The 17978-nt window shown below is 43.8% G+C and overlaps 1 protein-coding gene across 6 annotated transcripts in view; it reads left to right on the forward strand.

The window, feature by feature from the left end:
• LOC139754211 (cell adhesion molecule Dscam2-like) overlaps nt 1-17978 on the forward strand; it is a 543290-nt gene that overhangs the window by 299862 nt on the left and 225450 nt on the right. For all 6 annotated transcript variants that reach the window (XM_071671457.1, XM_071671454.1, XM_071671455.1 and 3 more), the window contains exon 5: nt 15297-15443. In XM_071671457.1, the coding sequence (XP_071527558.1) occupies nt 15297-15443 (147 nt within the window). The remainder of the gene's footprint in view (nt 1-15296; nt 15444-17978) is intronic.

Below are 17978 nucleotides of genomic sequence, written 5' to 3' on the forward strand. Positions count from 1 at the left end.
GAAAAAAAACATCAAAGTGAAATAACTTTCGTTTGATGAGAGAGATGTTGAAAGACCTGTTATAGTAATTAAAAAAGCTGTTTAGCCAAGTCTTGCTGGTGAAAATTCCGAAAAGCTCATCAAGCGCGATTCACAATTCAGCTTCGCTGTATCAACGTGAGCGGAGGAACAGAGCATGAAGATCCGGGCCTCGGACCAACGCATGTTTGTGTGGCGCGCGGCTCGGCCCAAGCTTCGAGCCTGAGTCGAGATGGGTCGGGAGAATTAGTGGTCTCGCTGAGCGTGATCCAAAGTCAACGTGACTCACCAATGTGAGCAGAGATCATTGTGTCTGTGAGCCGAGGATCGTGGATATCAATCATCACAAAATTCATTCAGTAACCATGCTTAATAACTTGAAGTTCGGGATTAAGTATAGAACTTGAGGTAAACCTGGATGAAACAAGCAATGTTACCCTGTTAGTTCATGATCATCTCACATGAAAGCTAGCCATTACACACTAATATCAAGGCCTTAATCATGGATAGCTGTACAGCAATAAACATCTGAAACCGATTTCAAACCCAAGTGAACTGATTCCTTTTAAACACCAGGTATTGCTAATCACCAGACCTTTTACAGTACACAGTGCCACAAGCTCTTCACCATATCATTCACTCAACACCCTATGCGACCATTTAGATCACCCATCACTAATACCTGTCTCTTACATCAAAACTGCAGCACACAATCACTTAGCTGCTCCCAAAACACTTGCCTCTCATGATCTTTCTCCTTATGGCCTGGTGCATAAGCACCAATAATCACCCACCTCTCTCTCTCCATCCACTTTCAACTTTACCTACGTCAATCTAGAATCTACCTCCTTACACTCTGTCACACCGACGACCTAACCTAACCTAACCACTACCGTGACACAACCTGACCTGACCCCAGGGTGTCGAGCAGAGCCTGAGGACCATCTGATGACACAACGCTGGCCAGTATTGAGTTACTGCTGCAGCAGACGTGCACGTACTTACAACGTTGTTAGGTCTGTACACACGAGGTATAGCCAGAGCAAGGTATGCCATAGCCAACGTGTGACCACACTTGGTGCTGTTCACCTGACCTTGAAAACTCACACACGTGTAAAGCGAGTGGTGTTGCCGGACTCTGCCAGACTGAGGTTACACTGAGAGTGAGGAGCCCTCCCTCATGGCTAACCTGCATCATCGTCAGTTGACGGAGTGAGTATAGCCTAACCGAAAAAAAAAAAAATATATATCATCACTTGAAAGGAGTCCATCCTGTCCCTGCTACTGAGTGGAACGCAGCCTTAGCGCTACCGGAACCCCCTCGATGAGGAGAAGGGCACCTGGGATTTGGTCCCCACCTACAGTATAGCAACTGATCATGACTGAACACTTGACATTCACTTCTCGACAGTTTTGACTCAAATAGAAACAAGAAAGGAAACGAAGGGTACTTACTGGCCCTGGCATTCCCTCCAAGAACCATCTTGAGAGTAAGAGGGACAGCGCATAAACTATCTCAAACTCAACGTCAACGCGCAACAAACTTACGATTCATCTCGACAACACATCTTACAATCAACTGTGTCAAAAGACAAACGCAACAAGATGGAAAACCCAACACTAAAGTCAGGACCAACAGCGACTGTGGTACTTTTCGTCGTCTGTCATCAGCGACCATTTTTCGCCGGAAGAATTAAGTGGCCCTGAGTTATAATTGCTCTAATCAATTTAATGACAGATGTGATGGATTTTGAGACTTAATTAAGTGAATTCTGCGGCAACTTCGTTTTCTTCGATTTGTGATTGGAGCGGGAATTGCAATTAGGTTGAGTTCGTTGTCCGCTTACATTTTATGGCCCCAACATTAGCACGACTAATGGGGCGACCGTGAGGGAGCGTGGGAGACTTACTCCTTCATGGTACGTCAGCTGGGAGGGAGGAGGGAGGATATGACCTCCTTCATGGTAGGTCGATTCCATCTCCAACTCTACGGTAGCAACACTGCTTTTTTACTACCGCTGCTGTCTGTATCTGTCAACACTGACGGGAGAAGAGAGAGAGAGAGAGAGAGAGAGAGAGAGAGAGAGAGAGAGAGAGAGAGAGAGAGAGAGAGAGAGAGTTGTGTATCTTTCCTAGACTTCATAACAGGCAACTTTTAATAAAGTCAAGAAACTGTAAAAGAATACTGCACATATTGTAAAGGTTACCTGCTGGCTTAGGTTTTTCTAATCAAAGTTAATAAACCAGCAACACACACACACACACACACACACACACACACACACACACACAGCCAACAAGCAGCCGATCGTAACGACTTCACTCATGTGACAGACTAATGGCACTCATTATTTCTTGGTTGTTTAATACAATGACTTGGGGATGTGTGTGTGTGTGTGTGTGTGTGTGTGTGTGTGTGTGTGTGTGTGTGGAGGGGCTCTGGCGAGTTGGACTGGGGGTGTTTATCACAGTGCCACGTACAGAGCTTGTAACAACCTTCTCTCGTACTCCCGTGTCCTGGTGACCTAACAAGTCATCATCCTGTTATCTGCTACGAACTCCACTGTCAGGACCCACTCCAGAGGTAGGCCTCAGTCGGTCGTAGCGGTGTGTTAAGCGTGACCACATCGCCGGTGTACTACAACACCTGGACGACCTAACCTAACCTTCGGTTCAGGTTGTGTGATCTCCTCAGTGTAAGACCGAGTGCAGGATTCCAGCCAGAATGACCTGCAGGAACCGACATACATTATGTAAATTGAATACATCGACAGATTAAAGTCTTCCAGGGATTTTTCCATTTACGAAATTACTTTTAGAAGTTTCTACCTAACTTCGTAGGATTTATGCAATGTTTTCCTCTCTCTCGCTCTCTCTCTCTCTCTCTCTCTCTCTCTCTCTCTCTCTCTCTCTCTCTCTCTCTCTCTCTCTCTGTCTCCTCAAGACATACCGTGACGAGAGACACTCAGGACCTCACAGAGGAGGGGAACCGTGTTGCTCTTATACCATACTAGACCAGCAACACACACACACACACACACACACACACACACACACACACACACACCGCCCGCGTTGGCACCTGCGTTCGACACCCGATTCGGGTTTTTTAAAATTTCTGACTTCGAACCCACGACCAGAGGTACTGACTGACGTGCTCAGAACAGTCCGGAGACGTGTCACCGTCCACACTCACGTTGGTCATGTACCATCACTTGAATCCTATGAACAATGCGGGTTTCTGAGCCAGTAAGACCTCATCACCGCACCAATCCGCTCCTCCCACCAACGCATCTCCCATAAACCCCATCTAAATACCCCATTAGTTAACCAATCCATTAAGTCACCTCGAGTTTCCTACAGACATTTTCCCTAATAGCCTCCCACATGTAAACCAGTGTAATCAATTCCACCTAAGTCCAACCCATTCACTCCAAACAAAACCATCGTTGAAACCAGTTCCACCCTATTCACCCCAGCCCAGCTGCCATAATCAACCCTTATTATTAGCCCCCCTTATTCCTCACCAGCAGCTCCGCACCATTACTCCACTCCCTCTAATATTTCCCATTAGCAATTTCCGCCTCCAGCTGGTGGTGGTGGTGGCGACGCGCCAAATTATTATTAATTTCCCAACGACTCTGCTGTCAAGTATGTCCCTTTCCTCCCCCAGGGTTACCCTGGCGTATATCTTTTTCTTGTCTGCTGCGTCGGCCCACAGTATGCCCGATACATCATCAGTGTCGCAGACCATAGTATGTTCTATTCCGTAATGATGAGACACTCGTCTCTGTGTCCTTCTGTTCTGTTGCCAAAAAATAATGTTACGTCACTTGCCTCACCTCCTCCTCCACAGCTGTCAACGTCATTTTCGTCTCTGCTACAGCAACACTTTATTTCCCTGTGTTATCCATAGTTAGTCACCATTGTGTCTCTCTCATTAGTCGCTATTATGTCTGTCATCAGTCATAATTATGCCCTTTTCCTCAGTCTTGACAACCCCCCATCATTTTTGTGTTCCTCACGATATCACTCACGATCATGCCTGTGTCTTCTTCGCTGTGACACACGCTAATATGTTCCTCTCTTCGCTGTGACACACGCTAATATGTTCCTGTCTTCGCTGTGACACACGCTAAAATGTTCCTGTCTTCGCTGTGACACACGCTAATATGTTCCTGTATTCGCTGTGACACACGCTAATATGTTCCTCTCTTCGCTGTCGTATGACCCAAGACGATATGACCTGAGTGGTTCGACTGTCATGTACAACATCGGCATAAGGTCATCAGAATATAGAATCCCGACCTGCACCCAAGGTTGGTCATGAGACGTTAGCAAGAGCAGCTTCATGACTGGAAACAAATCAAGTGGTTCGTCATCCATGGTGACTCATAAGTTTGATACAAATTCTGGAAGCTACAGTAATGAAGGTAATATTTGTGAAGGCAGGCAGAAAATAACAGAATTATACAGTACACTACAATCATATAAAACAGTAATACAGCATTAAAACTGTGATACAGTAGTCAAGCAGTGATACAGCAGATGAGCAGTAAAACAGCAGTTAAATGATAAAATAACTGTAATCTAATTCCTATCTATCCATACAAAATTATGTGGGTTAGACGTAACAGAAAAGTTAAGCTGTATGAAGATTTTCAGTGTCTTAAATAAAGCAAGAATAAACAGTACAGCAGGTCGACATTTCAAGGGAAAAATACTTCTATAAAGGAACGATTAATCAAATTAAAAAAGTTATTATTCATTTGCAATTCAATTTTCGGCTCTAATCACGTTGGCCATAAATCACAAAGTCGTATATCACAGGGGGGAAAAAGTTTGGTCTGAAAATACAATCTATATCAAACGTCAAAAATGGACCAAATATGGTTTAATTGAACCATATATTTACCTGAGCGGGTCAAATGGGCCGCTGTCACCAGTTGTTTCTCTTGATTCTCAAATTATTACTGGGTTTAAACAACTTTACTTATAATTAATTAATTTCCCTAAGATTCATGTGATTGGTCTATGATGCATGACTGTGTTCTTGTTTGTTTGTTGATGTGCCATTGTTATCACTCTTCCCTTCTATGGCTCTTCAGTAGAGGGTAACTCAAACGTTTCTTATATATTCGTATGGTCATCCGTCATCTGAATATTCCCTAACAATGGTTAAGAACCTGTCATGGTTAGCAAGCTGAATGGCTCTGGGAAAGATTTCTGAAATCAGATTCAGCAGAAACGTGTGTGTGTGTGTGTGTGTGTGTGTGTGTGTATCCACGTTCACTATAAGACAATATAACTTTGGAAAACATGAACTGAATAACTGAATACTACATAAGATTATATGACATAAAGAATGCATATATGCACATAAGAATTCAAATAATCCACGAAAGAAATATGTCATCGAAATCAAGACGGAATTAATTATCATATATTAAATAGATTCATCAGAGAGGATCGAATGCCTTACAGGAACCTTTGCCTCATTATCAGGTCTTCAAATCCGGTTTGTCTCAACGCGTTGAAAACACGTCCCTCCTCTTCAGGATTCTCGTCACGTACAATTTCTCATTATCTTTCTCGTCATTGTGAAATGGAAATAAATTCTATCTTTTTTCCTTACTTTATCTTCAGTTACTCTTTAAATGTTACTAAGTATCTTTCTCATGGTCACCCTGTTCCCCCGTGACCTTTGACACCATCAGTGTCATATGACACGTGACACTGCAGTTAGTATAGTTCTGCCCTCAGGCATATGACACATGACACTACTGCTATACGTCTGCCTCTCCTTCATGTGTTGTCTCTCCTGTAACATTCGCTTGTCATGAATTTCTATGACAAATTCTATATAAAGAAAGTATAATTATTTTTTGAATCATTTTTTCTGACCCATCTATTTTGTCCCATCTGTCATATTAGTTTTCAATTATACCATTTGCATGTCCATTTCTGTTCGTATTTCGGACAATACATATGTATTTTATTCAATTTGTTTTTCCCTAGTTAGCAAAATAATTTGAGCAATTTTTATATCAAAATCCAATCCAATTTGTTTCATATCTCATACACTATGTTGTGTTATATTTTCTTTCAGTATTTCGCTTTGCCACTACTGTCTACCTACCTGTCTATCGATATCCTGCATTCCCGTCTCACCACACTCTTGGCTGCCGTCTCATACCCATCCTCCATCCTACACAACTCATTCCTGTCAACTCGCTCTCCTTCCTAGTGATGACCTGTCTCTCACACTTCCTGATATCCTTCTCATCTGTGATAACTTTACATACATTTATTTCTTACATTCTGTTTGTTTATCTTTCTTATTTGTTCATTTCATTTCAATAACAATACTAATAATAATAACAATAATAATGATAACAATAATAACCACAATAGTGATAATAAATATACACTTTTTTTCATACTATTCGCCATTTCCCGAGTTAACGAGGTAGCATTAAGAACAGAGGACTGAGCCTTTGAGGGAATATCCTCACTTGGCCTCCTTCTCTGTTCCTTCCTTTGGAAAATCAAAAATGATAGGGGAGGATTTCCAGCCCCCCCGCTCCCTCCCCTTTTAGACGCCTTCTATAGACGACACGCAGGGAATACGTGGGAAGTATTCTTTCTCCCCTATCCCCAGGCATTACATATATATATATATATATATATATATATATATATATATATATATATATATATATATATATATATATATATATATATATAAATATATATATATCATTTCATTTTCCACTAAAAAATTACTAAACACAAACTCGACGACACTAAGTACCTTACTGTTAGCACAGCTTAGCTTGTAACTCCTTTAACACGACGGTACGACCCTTGCATTTGATAAGTCTGGACTGACCTGATCCTTAAAGGTCAGGCGAAAGGTTATATGATCATACCCAAGAATTCTACCGTAGTGTTCAAAGGTCGTACCGTCGTGCTCAAGGGTCGTACCGTCGTGCTCAAGGGTCGTACCGTCGTGCTCAAGGGTTCGTACCGTCGTGCTCAAGGGTCGTACCGTCGTGCTCAAGGGTTCGTACCGAGAGAGAGAGAGAGAGAGAGAGAGAGAGAGAGAGAGAGAGAGAGAGAGAGAGAGAGAGAGTTGTGTATCTTTCCTAGACTTCATAACAGGCAACTTTTAATAAAATCAAGAAACTGTAAAAGAATACTGCACATATTGTAAAGGTTACCTGCTGGCTTAGGTTTTTCTAATCAAAGTTAATAAACCAGCAACACACACACACACACACACACACACACACACACACACACACAGCCAACAAGCAGCCGATCGTAACGACTTCACTCATGTGACAGACTAATGGCACTCATTATTTCTTGGTTGTTTAATACAATGACTTGGGGATGTGTGTGTGTGTGTGTGTGTGTGTGTGTGTGTGTGTGTGTGTGTGTGGAGGGGCTCTGGCGAGTTGGACTGGGGGTGTTTATCACAGTGCCACGTACAGAGCTTGTAACAACCTTCTCTCGTACTCCCGTGTCCTGGTGACCTAACAAGTCATCATCCTGTTATCTGCTACGAACTCCACTGTCAGGACCCACTCCAGAGGTAGGCCTCAGTCGGTCGTAGCGGTGTGTTAAGCGTGACCACATCGCCGGTGTACTACAACACCTGGACGACCTAACCTAACCTTCGGTTCAGGTTGTGTGATCTCCTCAGTGTAAGACCGAGTGCAGGATTCCAGCCAGAATGACCTGCAGGAACCGACATACATTATGTAAATTGAATACATCGACAGATTAAAGTCTTCCAGGGATTTTTCCATTTACGAAATTACTTTTAGAAGTTTCTACCTAACTTCGTAGGATTTATGCAATGTTTTCCTCTCTCTCTCTCTCTCTCTCTCTCTCTCTCTCTCTCTCTCTCTCTCTCTCTCTCTCTCTCTCTCTCTCTCTCTCTGTCTCCTCAAGACATACCGTGACGAGAGACACTCAGGACCTCACAGAGGAGGGGAACCGTGTTGCTCTTATACCATACTAGACCAGCAACACACACACACACACACACACACACACACACACACACACACACACCGCCCGCGTTGGCACCTGCGTTCGACACCCGATTCGGGTTTTTTAAAATTTCTGACTTCGAACCCACAACCAGAGGTACTGACTGACGTGCTCAGAACAGTCCGGAGACGTGTCACCGTCCACACTCACGTTGGTCATGTACCATCACTTGAATCCTATGAACAATGCGGGTTTCTGAGCCACTAAGACCTCATCACCGCACCAATCCGCTCCTCCCACCAACGCAACTCCCATAAACCCCCATCTAAATACCCCATTAGTTAACCAATCCATTAAGTCACCTCGAGTTTCCTACAGACATTTTCCCTAATAGCCTCCCACATGTAAACCAGTGTAATCAATTCCACCTAAGTCCAACCCATTCACTCCAAACAAAGCCATCGTTGAAACCAGTTCCACCCTATTCACCCCAGCCCAGCTGCCATAATCAACCCTTATTATTAGCCCCCCTTATTCCTCACCAGCAGCTCCGCACCATTACTCCACTCCCTCTAATATTTCCCATTAGCAATTTCCGCCTCCAGCTGGTGGTGGTGGTGGCGACGCGCCAAATTATTATTAATTTCCCAACGACTCTGCTGTCAAGTATGTCCCTTTCCTCCCCCAGGGTTACCCTGGCGTATATCTTTTTCTTGTCTGCTGCGTCGGCCCACAGTATGCCCGATACATCATCAGTGTCGCAGACCATAGTATGTTCTATTCCGTAATGATGAGACACTCGTCTCTGTGTCCTTCTGTTCTGTTGCCAAAAAATAATGTTACGTCACTTGCCTCACCTCCTCCTCCACAGCTGTCAACGTCATTTTCGTCTCTGCTACAGCAACACTTTATTTCCCTGTGTTATCCATAGTTAGTCACCATTGTGTCTCTCTCATTAGTCGCTATTATGTCTGTCATCAGTCATAATTATGCCCTTTTCCTCAGTCTTGACAACCCCCCATCATTTTTGTGTTCCTCACGATATCACTCACGATCATGCCTGTGTCTTCTTCGCTGTGACACACGCTAATATGTTCCTCTCTTCGCTGTGACACACGCTAATATGTTCCTGTCTTCGCTATGACACACGCTAAAATGTTCCTGTCTTCGCTGTGACACACGCTAATATGTTCCTGTATTCGCTGTGACACACGCTAATATGTTCCTCTCTTCGCTGTCGTATGACCCAAGACGATATGACCTGAGTGGTTCGACTGTCATGTACAACATCGGCATAAGGTCATCAGAATATAGAATCCCGACCTGCACCCAAGGTTGGTCATGAGACGTTAGCAAGAGCAGCTTCATGACTGGAAACAAATCAAGTGGTTCGTCATCCATGGTGACTCATAAGTTTGATACAAATTCTGGAAGCTACAGTAATGAAGGTAATATTTGTGAAGGCAGGCAGAAAATAACAGAATTATACAGTACACTACAATCATATAAAACAGTAATACAGCATTAAAACTGTGATACAGTAGTCAAGCAGTGATACAGCAGATGAGCAGTAAAACAGCAGTTAAATGATAAAATAACTGTAATCTAATTCCTATCTATCCATACAAAATTATGTGGGTTAGACGTAACAGAAAAGTTAAGCTGTATGAAGATTTTCAGTGTCTTAAATAAAGCAAGAATAAACAGTACAGCAGGTCGACATTTCAAGGGAAAAATACTTCTATAAAGGAACGATTAATCAAATTAAAAAAGTTATTATTCATTTGCAATTCAATTTTCGGCTCTAATCACGTTGGCCATAAATCACAAAGTCGTATATCACAGGGGGGAAAAAGTTTGGTCTGAAAATACAATCTATATCAAACGTCAAAAATGGACCAAATATGGTTTAATTGAACCATATATTTACCTGAGCGGGTCAAATAGGCCGCTGTCACCAGTTGTTTCTCTTGATTCTCAAATCATTACTGGGTTTATACAACTTTACTTATAATTAATTAATTTCCCTAAGATTCATGTGATTGGTCTATGATGCATGACTGTGTTCTTGTTTGTTTGTTGATGTGCCATTGTTATCACTGTTCCCTTCTATGGCTCTTCAGTAGAGGGTAACTCAAACGTTTCTTATATATTCGTATGGTCATCCGTCATCTGAATATTCCCTAACAATGGTTAAGAACCTGTCATGGTTAGCAAGCTGAATGGCTCTGGGAAAGATTTCTGAAATCAGATTCAGCAGAAACGTGTGTGTGTGTGTGTGTGTGTGTGTGTGTGTGTGTGTGTGTGTGTATCCACGTTCACTATAAGACAATATAACTTTGGAAAACATGAACTGAATAACTGAATACTACATAAGATTATATGACATAAAGAATGCATATATGCACATAAGAATTCAAATAATCCACGAAAGAAATATGTCATCGAAATCAAGACGGAATTAATTATCATATATTAAATAGATTCATCAGAGAGGATCGAATGCCTTACAGGAACCTTTGCCTCATTATCAGGTCTTCAAATCCGGTTTGTCTCAACGCGTTGAAAACACGTCCCTCCTCTTCAGGATTCTCGTCACGTACAATTTCTCATTATCTTTCTCGTCATTGTGAAATGGAAATAAATTCTATCTTTTTTCCTTACTTTATCTTCAGTTACTCTTTAAATGTTACTAAGTATCTTTCTCATGGTCACCCTGTTCCCCCGTGACCTTTGACACCATCAGTGTCATATGACACGTGACACTGCAGTTAGTATAGTTCTGCCCTCAGGCATATGACACATGACACTACTGCTATACGTCTGCCTCTCCTTCATGTGTTGTCTCTCCTGTAACATTCGCTTGTCATGAATTTCTATGACAAATTCTATATAAAGAAAGTATAATTATTTTCTGAATCATTTTTTCTGACCCATCTATTTTGTCCCATCTGTCATATTAGTTTTCAATTATACCATTTGCATGTCCATTTCTGTTCGTATTTCGGACAATACATATGTATTTTATTCAATTTGTTTTTCCCTAGTTAGCAAAATAATTTGAGCAATTTTTATATCAAAATCAAATCCAATTTGTTTCATATCTCATACACTATGTTGTGTTATATTTTCTTTCAGTATTTCGCTTTGCCACTACTGTCTACCTACCTGTCTATCGATATCCTGCATTCCCGTCTCACCACACTCTTGGCTGCCGTCTCATACCCATCCTCCATCCTACACAACTCATTCCTGTCAACTCGCTCTCCTTCCTAGTGATGACCTGTCTCTCACACTTCCTGATATCCTTCTCATCTGTGATAACTTTACATACATTTATTTCTTACATTCTGTTTGTTTATCTTTCTTATTTGTTCATTTCATTTCAATAACAATACTAATAATAATAACAATAATAATGATAACAATAATAACCACAATAGTGATAATAAATATACACTTTTTTTCATACTATTCGCCATTTCCCGAGTTAACGAGGTAGCATTAAGAACAGAGGACTGAGCCTTTGAGGGAATATCCTCACTTGGCCTCCTTCTCTGTTCCTTCCTTTGGAAAATCAAAAATGATAGGGGAGGATTTCCAGCCCTCCCCCGCTCCCTCCCCTTTTAGACGCCTTCTATAGACGACACGCAGGGAATACGTGGGAAGTATTCTTTCTCCCCTATCCCCAGGCATTACATATATATATATATATATATATATATATATATATATATATATATATATATATATATATATATATATATATATATATATATATATATATCATTTCATTTTCCACTAAAAAATTACTAAACACAAACTCGACGACACTAAGTACCTTACTGTTAGCACAGCTTAGCTTGTAACTCCTTTAACACGACGGTACGACCCTTGCATTTGATAAGTCTGGACTGACCTGATCCTTAAAGGTCAGGCGAAAGGTTATATGATCATACCCAAGAATTCTACCGTAGTGTTCAAAGGTCGTACCGTCGTGCTCAAGGGTCGTACCGTCGTGCTCAAGGGTCGTACCGTCGTGCTCAAGGGTTCGTACCGTCGTGCTCAAGGGTCGTACCGTCGTGCTCAAGGGTTCGTACCGTCATGCTCAAGGGTTCGTACCGTCATGCTGCAACGTGCCACTGTGGTATCTTGCATCGCTGTGACATGCTGCTGCTGTTGTTGTATCTGTCTTCGTGATGGGGACTCTTGATGGCCCCTTGCAACTCACATACTCATGAAGAGACTCATAAACCACGTCTCCAGGATACAGTTTATGTCTCCCACTGATCTTTCCAAAGGTCGACACCATTATTCCCTGGGCCATTACCTCCTCTCATGTGTTCCATCATCCTCCTGTGTTCCATGTATTGCTGCGTCATTTAGCATTTCTCTTCTCACGCATTCTCGTGTGAAATCCAACTTTTCTTCGCCAAATCTTTTCCTCGTTCTCATCTACGATGGTACAACAACCCTGAAGGCAAGACGGTACGACCCTTGAACACGATCACAACACCATCAAGTACGACAGTACGACTACTGGTCACGAGGGCCTGACCTTCGACCCGACCCGGAAGGGTCATGGCAACGATCACAAGGAGATCAAGAGTGAGAGACACCCGAGGGATGTAGGGGAAGGGAGAGAGAGAGAGAGAGAGAGAGAGAGAGAGAGAGAGAGAGAGAGAGAGAGAGAGAGAGAGAGAGAGAGAGAGAGCATGCTAAAACCTCCCGGGAGTTACAGTTGTGATAATAAGTAAATTACACACCAGCCAGTCCCAACTTCCCTCCCCTGATTGACTCCCTTGTTGTGGGAACTTAAATCATTCCCTGCTGCTCTGGTGCTGCTCTGGTGCTGCTCTGGTGCTGCTGCTCTGCTGCTGCTCCGTTAGCTGCTGCTGCTGCTGCTGCTGCTCTGGTGCTGCTCCGTTAGCTGCTGCTGCTGCTGCTGCTGGCGCTGATGTTGTCGTGTCTGTTGCTGCTGTGTTTACTGTTGTTGGTCCTGGCGCTGCCTTCAGTGCAGCGCTGGCAAGGCTGCGGCGTCTGCTGCTCGTGATGAAGATGCTGTTGCTGCAGCTGCTCAAGTTCCTACTCTCTCTCTCTCTCTCTCTCTCTCTCTCTCTCTCCGTGCAGTTCACTCCCCCCTGACACTGTGTGTTCCTCTCAAACTACACTTGTCGAGAACATGGAGGAGAATCCCTGGGATCATCCCAAACAAGTACACCGACTCCCCGATGGTTTTCTTCACTGGCTGACCCCTTTACCCCTTCCCACAAGGTCAAAAGTGTCTAATTAGTGGCTCTGGATAAGCTGCTGGTATGCTCCAAGGGTTAATAGCCCAATTAGCGGAGGGGGATTTAATCCAATTATCTGTTTTATTATTCCCTGTCTTATCTGGTCGCTTCAAACATCATATTACATTGGCTCTCTCTCTCTCTCTCTCTCTCTCTCTCTCTCTCTCTCTCTCTCTCTCTCTCTCTCACACACACACACACACACACATAAAGACACGCCTACCCATATCGTACAAGTAGGTCGTTACACACAGATGTGTAAATGGATCTGCCCATAAAATTATGGTTGTCTGTCTTTACAATCCTCTCATGACAGCATGTTGCCTGAATAAAGAAGAACCTGACATAACAAATTATTGTATAGCATTATGAATAATATTCTAACGTGATCAGAAACCAATATGATACAATACTAACATCTTAAAGACGTATGTTGTTCAACAAACTATTGTGTATATATATATATATATTGCAAGGAATGTGCCGTCCACGTTCGTTTGAGAAGCTGCCAAGACGTCTCTGTGTCTATCTAGTTCAGCGAGAAGTTTAATATTTCTTTTTCCTCAAAGTTACTGGACTGCTACAGTGATTATCTTGCTCAAGGGAATGGCTTGTGTAATTCTTAAGCACGACGGTACGACCCTTGAGCACGACGGTACGACCCTTGAGCACGACGGTACGAACCTTGAGCACGATGGTACAATCCTTGAGCACGACGGTACGACCCTTGAGCACGACGGTACGACCCTTGAGCACGATGGTACGACCCTTGAGCACGATCGTACGACCCTTTAAGTATATGAAGATACAGTCTTTTACCTGAGTAATTATGGGTTTACAGACACGTTTAAACGTCGTAATGGAAACGTTTTCTCGTTTAGGTACTTTTTGCTCGACAGCAACAACTGGTGATGGTAATTTCCACATGGTATTAAGTACCAGTAAACCTCATATCTTACCGTTCTTTAATCCAGGATTCTTATTGATTTTATCAAATGGCGCGAATACAAAATTTCTCGTGTGATACTTTGGCACGATTCCCAGAATTTCCTATGCCATGGGCAGTTTTAATGTGCAAATGGCACGCCACTAGCGCTACCCTCCCCCACCCTAACTCTCTCTCTCTCTCTCTCTCTCTCTCTCTCTCTCTCTCTCTCTCTCTCTCTCTCTCTCTCCCATCTTTCCCTCGTCACCAGAGCCCACTCGTCTCCCTACCTCCCTCCTCCCTGTTATCACCACCATCATCACGTCTCTCCCATTCTCCCGCCATCATTATCAAACTCTCGTTTATCTTATCCACATCTCCCGCTCTTTCTTGTCGCCATACTGATTCTGGCCTGGAAGCCATACGTGTCTGGAACAGTAGCGATACGTGTTTGGTACAGGAGTGATAAGGGTGGTACAGCAGCGAGACCTGTGGCAGAGCAGCAATACTCGTCGTAGTACACGCACGATATGTTCACTACAGCGCCAGTGTGTGTGTGTGTGTGTGTGTGTGTGTGTGTGTGTGGTACAGCTTGTTACATATGGTATAGCGGCAACATATGTTGTGAGAGAACCAAGAGTGTGGTATAACTGACTCACGGCATGACTCCTGCTGACCCCTACCATGACTCTTCGACCCCAAACATGACCCAATTTGAACCATAGTATGACATTACCTTGACCCTTAATGGAATCGCATGGTAAACCCATATAAGATCCTTCGTAAAACCTCAGGTAACTCTTACAGTGACTCAACGATGACCTGCAGTATGACCTTACCTTGACCCCGAGGTGACCCTTCCGCATGACCTCCCTCATATCCTATATGACCTCGACCATAACCTTTAGCCTCCCCTTACATCGTCTCTCATCATCATCATCAAATCACCATCGTCAGGTTAACCACTGTGACCCTAATTTGATTCTATTTCTGATCGAAACTATGTGACCTCCCGCTGGCTATGACCCTGGATGACCTGAGCCTCTGGTCTCCGGCAGATGGGAAGTACCAAGCGCTCCTGGACGGTCGGCTGCTGGTGCATGACGTGAAGGCTGCGGACTCCTACTCCACGTACAGGTGCCGGGTCCTGCACACCCTCACCTCCGCCACCGCTGCCTCCAACACCGCCAGGATCATCGTCCACGGTATGTACGAGTCTCTCTCTCTCTCTCTCTCTCTCTCTCTCTCTCTCTCTCTCTCTCTCTCTCTCTCTCTCTCTCCCATTCAGGGAGCTGTTGCTAATTCACCTAGATACCGGGGATGATGGAGGTGACAGCTGCAAAGTGAACTACCACTTCAGTCCCTGTCAAGTTTCACTCCTTCGGTCACGCTGGCTATCTTTTCGTTTTGCCTTCACCACACGTGGGCTGCTGGCATGCAGGTCTGCAAACATACACTCTCCCAGCCACATAACAATTGACAACACGTAACTCACACGAACAGTCTTTCGTAACTCTAGATTTCCCTGCGCTGAGCGCTATGCGCTAGCCTCGCCGCCTGCTGGCAAGATCTCGACGTAACTACTCGTAGGTACCCTTTCGTCATACGCGGTGAGCTCTACGCGCCAAGTTGTCAATTCCAGGAGAAGGTAAACAAAATAGGCCACAGCCTCACTAACACAACCTCTGTCATCCTGGTCATAAAAACCTTCCTGATGAAGCTAATAACTGTTGATGACGTGGCGGTGGTTAAGCGCAGGTGATTATCTACTCCTGCGGGCTGAGTGTGGTTCGTGGGTGATGATCTCTGAGAGCAGTTCAATCTCAGGATAATTAACCAATCTATTTCGGAGCAGCCGCCCGATCCCGGCGATGACACACGATGAATCCAGTGTGGGGCTCTGAAGGTGGTGGTGTGTGGGGGGGTGTGGGCGGGCGGCCGACCCGCACCTCCCTCAGTTGACGACGTATTTGACGGATCTGAGAACAGCCAGCGAGAGGAGCCAGGCTGCGGACCGATGCTCTTCAACATTACAATTCAGATTATCGTACATAAACATCTATTTTCTATCAGACAAAAGATGACGAGGGTATACTATCATAGTACCGGCAGTAAGTTTAGAAACGGGACGTAACGAGGCAGAATGATACATTATGGGATGAGTATGATGAATTCTTGACATGATATAAATAACTAAGGATAACTAGAGAGATGAGAAGAAACGATCTAGGTTGTACAACCCGGAGGAAGCAATTTATAAAAGGATACACAACACAGAGAAATCCATGATGGAGAGAGCAGAGAAACTTGATGTTCACCGAAGATAAAACTGAACACTGTCATACCATCCCACAGTGTGACCATCTGTCAGGAGATCAGCTCTGGTACCACGTTATCATCTTGTTCTGTGGTATTCCGAGAGATGTCTCTTATGGAGGATCATACAACGAGGTAGACTAAACAAGTACTGTCTATATTTCCCGAAATACGTAAAGACGTAGAGATGTTTGGTTAAGTAACGTGTGACTACATAAAACAAACGGATCATTTCTCTCCTGCCGAAGAGCAGCACTCACCCGTGACGTAATGTTATTGACGAAGACGTTAATAATAAACTTGGGTATACCACTGACATGATGGAAGTGACACACCAATACCACCTTGTTCCCTTCCTCAGCTGAAGGTGTAGTATGACCACATCACAGTCACGCTGGTCCCCTCGCTCACAACGAGCGACGAAGACTTGAGGATGACCGACCCGTTGAACCACAGTGCTTGGGTCTCCCTCACCCTCACTTCCACCACCGTCTCTCCTCCAACAGAGAGCTGTACTACGTAGAAGTGTGGTACACATTACACTTATTCAAAAACAAATATATCTCGTTCTTTATAAGTGTAAACAATGTGATCATCATTACTGGGACAGAGTCCAACGAAACAAGAGGTACCATAATTCTCACTCGCTATCGACGATTTCATCAAAAATAATCATCACGATTCGTGTTTCTTGCAACAGTGAAAGATCTGCGGCAGAGCGCTCAGTAAACTGCTGGAAAAATTATATAGAAAATATAGAGGCACTTGGCGAGGGGCGTGCCAATTAACCTCTGATCAATGTTTGCATTGAAGATTTCCTGTTGAGGAGGAGGTAAACAACACATATTTACGTGGCTTAAAGGATATACTGATGCCAACACAATATTCTCCCCATCTTGTGAGTTCTGTAAACCTTGGGAAGCCAACACATAAAGGCGTTTCCTCCTGGGCTTCAGCCACTGAGGCACGATGATGCCCTCCTTCAGCAGGACCGACCGAATGACTCTGAAGCACCGAGGTACTGGCCTGAAGTACATGACCCGTGGATATCATGGCCTCCTTTCTGACCTGACCCTCAAGGCTCATATCATAGTCCAGTCCATCGTAGCTAAAGGTCTTATCGTCGTGCTCAAGGGGTCGACCTGCGCCTGCCAGAACTGTGTGGTTAAAACAACGAGGACATCTCACAACAATGTTCCATCCCTGTAACTTTTCGAATTTCCAGTCAGACACGAATTCCTCATCGCTGATTCACCACACTACGTAGGTCTAAGCCTGGGCGGATGGCGGTTGGGACTGGCTGGCCCTAAGAAAAAATAAATGTTAGTAATGCGATGATTCCTTACACTGTCTGTCTCTTGCTCCTGAAATGTATGGTTCGATGCTCTTGACCGTCGGTTCACAGGCTTAAGAGAGACAGATTT

The sequence above is a fragment of the Panulirus ornatus genome, chromosome 16 (genome assembly GCF_036320965.1).
Source record: "Panulirus ornatus isolate Po-2019 chromosome 16, ASM3632096v1, whole genome shotgun sequence".
Lineage (NCBI taxonomy): Eukaryota > Metazoa > Arthropoda > Malacostraca > Decapoda > Palinuridae > Panulirus > Panulirus ornatus.